Source organism: Nuphar pumila, chromosome 9 (genome assembly GCF_984573655.1).
Source record: "Nuphar pumila chromosome 9, dmNupPumi1.hap1.1, whole genome shotgun sequence".
NCBI lineage: Eukaryota > Viridiplantae > Streptophyta > Magnoliopsida > Nymphaeales > Nymphaeaceae > Nuphar > Nuphar pumila.
The window spans coordinates 110,120,597-110,122,793 of record NC_143257.1 but is presented as its reverse complement, the minus strand read 5'-3'; the positions used below and the strand labels follow the sequence as shown (position 1 = coordinate 110,122,793).

The following is a 2,197-nucleotide window of genomic DNA, read 5'->3' as shown; positions in this document are numbered from 1 at the left end:
CTATACCTCAGTCTGAATCTTGGTCCTAACCTTTTCTTTTCATGAATCGTTGATGTGCCCCCTCTCGGCCCTTAGAGCCTTGCGGAAAGGGGTTCCTACACGAGGGTTCGAACTTGGGGAAAGGAGAAAGCTTCCTATCTTCAAGCCCGAAGCCATCTGAGCAAGTCTTTGAGGTCTAATTTGGCTCCCAACTGGAAATCTTTTTTCACCGTTTAATTGCAATTGTGCCTGTTACATCATCTCATATGCTCAAATCAAATCTACGTTAACTGAATAGTTGAGGATCACTGGGTCGGAAGCAATGTAGTTAAAAACTGTATGAAATGGCCTGAATCGGTGATTCAGATCAAATCAGCCCAAAGACAATCCAAAAAGGGCCGATTCAATTCATTTTTTCAATATCTTTTGAGGTGGTTAAAAAAAATTAATATTTTTAAAATTTTTAAATAACACGGGCTATTTATTGATAAAAAGTTGATCGATTCATCTCAATTCGGTTTTTTAGATTTTTTTTAAGAAACCGATTCACCTAGTGAACCGATTTTAACAACATTGGTCGGAAGAAAGCAAGCTGAATACAAGTGGAACCTCCTAAGACTGTATTTATTCATGCTAAAATCAAGATGCTTACATATCAATCAATACATTAATCGTATATCAATAATCTAAACATTTTACACAAGAAAATAATCAAACATTAGCATGTCACACCGATGACAGACTAACTACCGACCTTCAAAAGAGACGGTCAATCCCTTACTACCCTGTATACTGTCTCCCCATTTCTTGGACTTGATCCAGACCCTAGACAGTTGACCCGAAACCCACCTCATATCCGGCCTCCTTGTGGGGTCCGAAACAACGCATGCGTTGGCCACCTCCACCATCTTCTCCGCTAATTCTACCGGATACGAATCCCTCAATCTCGGATCGATCCAGGTCCGCAACGCACCCAGATCGGACAGAACGGATCTCACTTCCTCCACCAAGGAGATCTTCTTGACAACCTTGGTTTCCGGTTCGACCAGGAATCTCACCGGCTCCGACCCGGTCAGAATCTCCAAGATCACCACCCCGAACGAGAACACGTCGTACTTCTGGGTCAGGGTCCCATCGGATACGTACTCCGGAGCCATGTACCCCTGGATCCCGCTGATCTTTTTTGAGCCCGATCGCCGGAGCACCCCGGCGACTAACTCCGAGGAGCGCTCCTCGACGATCTCGGAGTGGGTCGGCGACTCGATTCGCAGGGGGGTCTCGCCCATGAGAATGGTAGACCCGAAATGCGCGATCTTGGCCCGGAGGTCCGGGTCCGTGACGAGGATGCTGGTGGACTTGAGGTGCTTGTGGACGTAGTGGATCGGGATGTCGTGGTGGACGTACTCGAGCGCCTTGGCGACGTCAACCGCAACCCGGACCCGGGAGAGCCACGTCGAGAGCGGGCTGTAGCTGGGGTTGAGAGTGGGTCGGAGCAGGTCGGCGAGGTTGGACCCGGGTTGAAAGTCGTGGGCGAGGTATACGTGGCCCCCCTCGGCGCACCCACCGAGGAGTTTGAGCACACCGGCGTGGTGCACGCTGCAGAGATCGGCAAGGAGGGAGGGGAAATCGGCCGCGACGGAAGCCACGCGGCGGGTGAGGACGACGGGCTTGTCCCTAAGGGTGCATTTCCAAGACGAGTAGCCGCCGATTCTCGGGGAGTGGAAGTTGCGGGTGGCCCGGCTGAGCTCGGCGATCGAGTAGAGGACTGGCTTCTCGGGGAGGGCGGCCCGGAACGTGCTCGTGGTCGAGTGCCGGGACGCGCCGGTCGAGTTGAGGCTGAGCTTGGTGCTTTTGCTCATCGAGGCCGGTGGATTCGTCGGCGCGGGTCTCAGTGTGGCTGGTGGCGTCGGTGGTTTGGGCCTCGCAGGGTGAGGGGTTAGGGCGTCTTTCGGTTTCGGACGGCAAATCCTACCGGAAAACGGTTTACCGGCAGGGTGGTAGTCGGAATCCTAACCCTAGAGAGAGAGAAATGAGAGCATGAACTTGAAAGTGGGGGCTCTTGCTTTTTTCTGGTGTTGTTTTTATTCTGATGAATTGGGAGTCGAGAATGGGGATTGGGGTTGTGGTGTTATGTTGTTTTTATTCTGATAAATTGGGAGGGGAGGGGAGGCGTAACCTAAACAGAAATGACATGAATGGGGCGCTTTTTATCTTTCTG

General features: G+C 51.5%; 1 protein-coding gene across 1 annotated transcript; it reads right to left on the bottom strand.

Annotated features, from left to right (window-relative positions):
* Nucleotides 1–725: 725 nt before the first annotated feature.
* Nucleotides 726–1,838, bottom strand: LOC149828850 (lysM domain receptor-like kinase 3). Its single transcript, XM_090017152.1, has one exon. It carries the CDS (start codon nt 1,836–1,838, stop codon nt 726–728), a length of 1,113 nt encoding a protein of 370 aa, XP_089873278.1.
* Between the last annotated feature and the right edge of the window lie 359 nt (nt 1,839–2,197).

Bases quoted from the DNA above. Each gene is read 5' to 3' on its own strand.
- LOC149828850 (XM_090017152.1), bottom strand. From the start codon at position 1,838: ATGAGCAAAAGCACCAAGCTCAGCCTCAACTCGACCGGCGCGTCCCGG.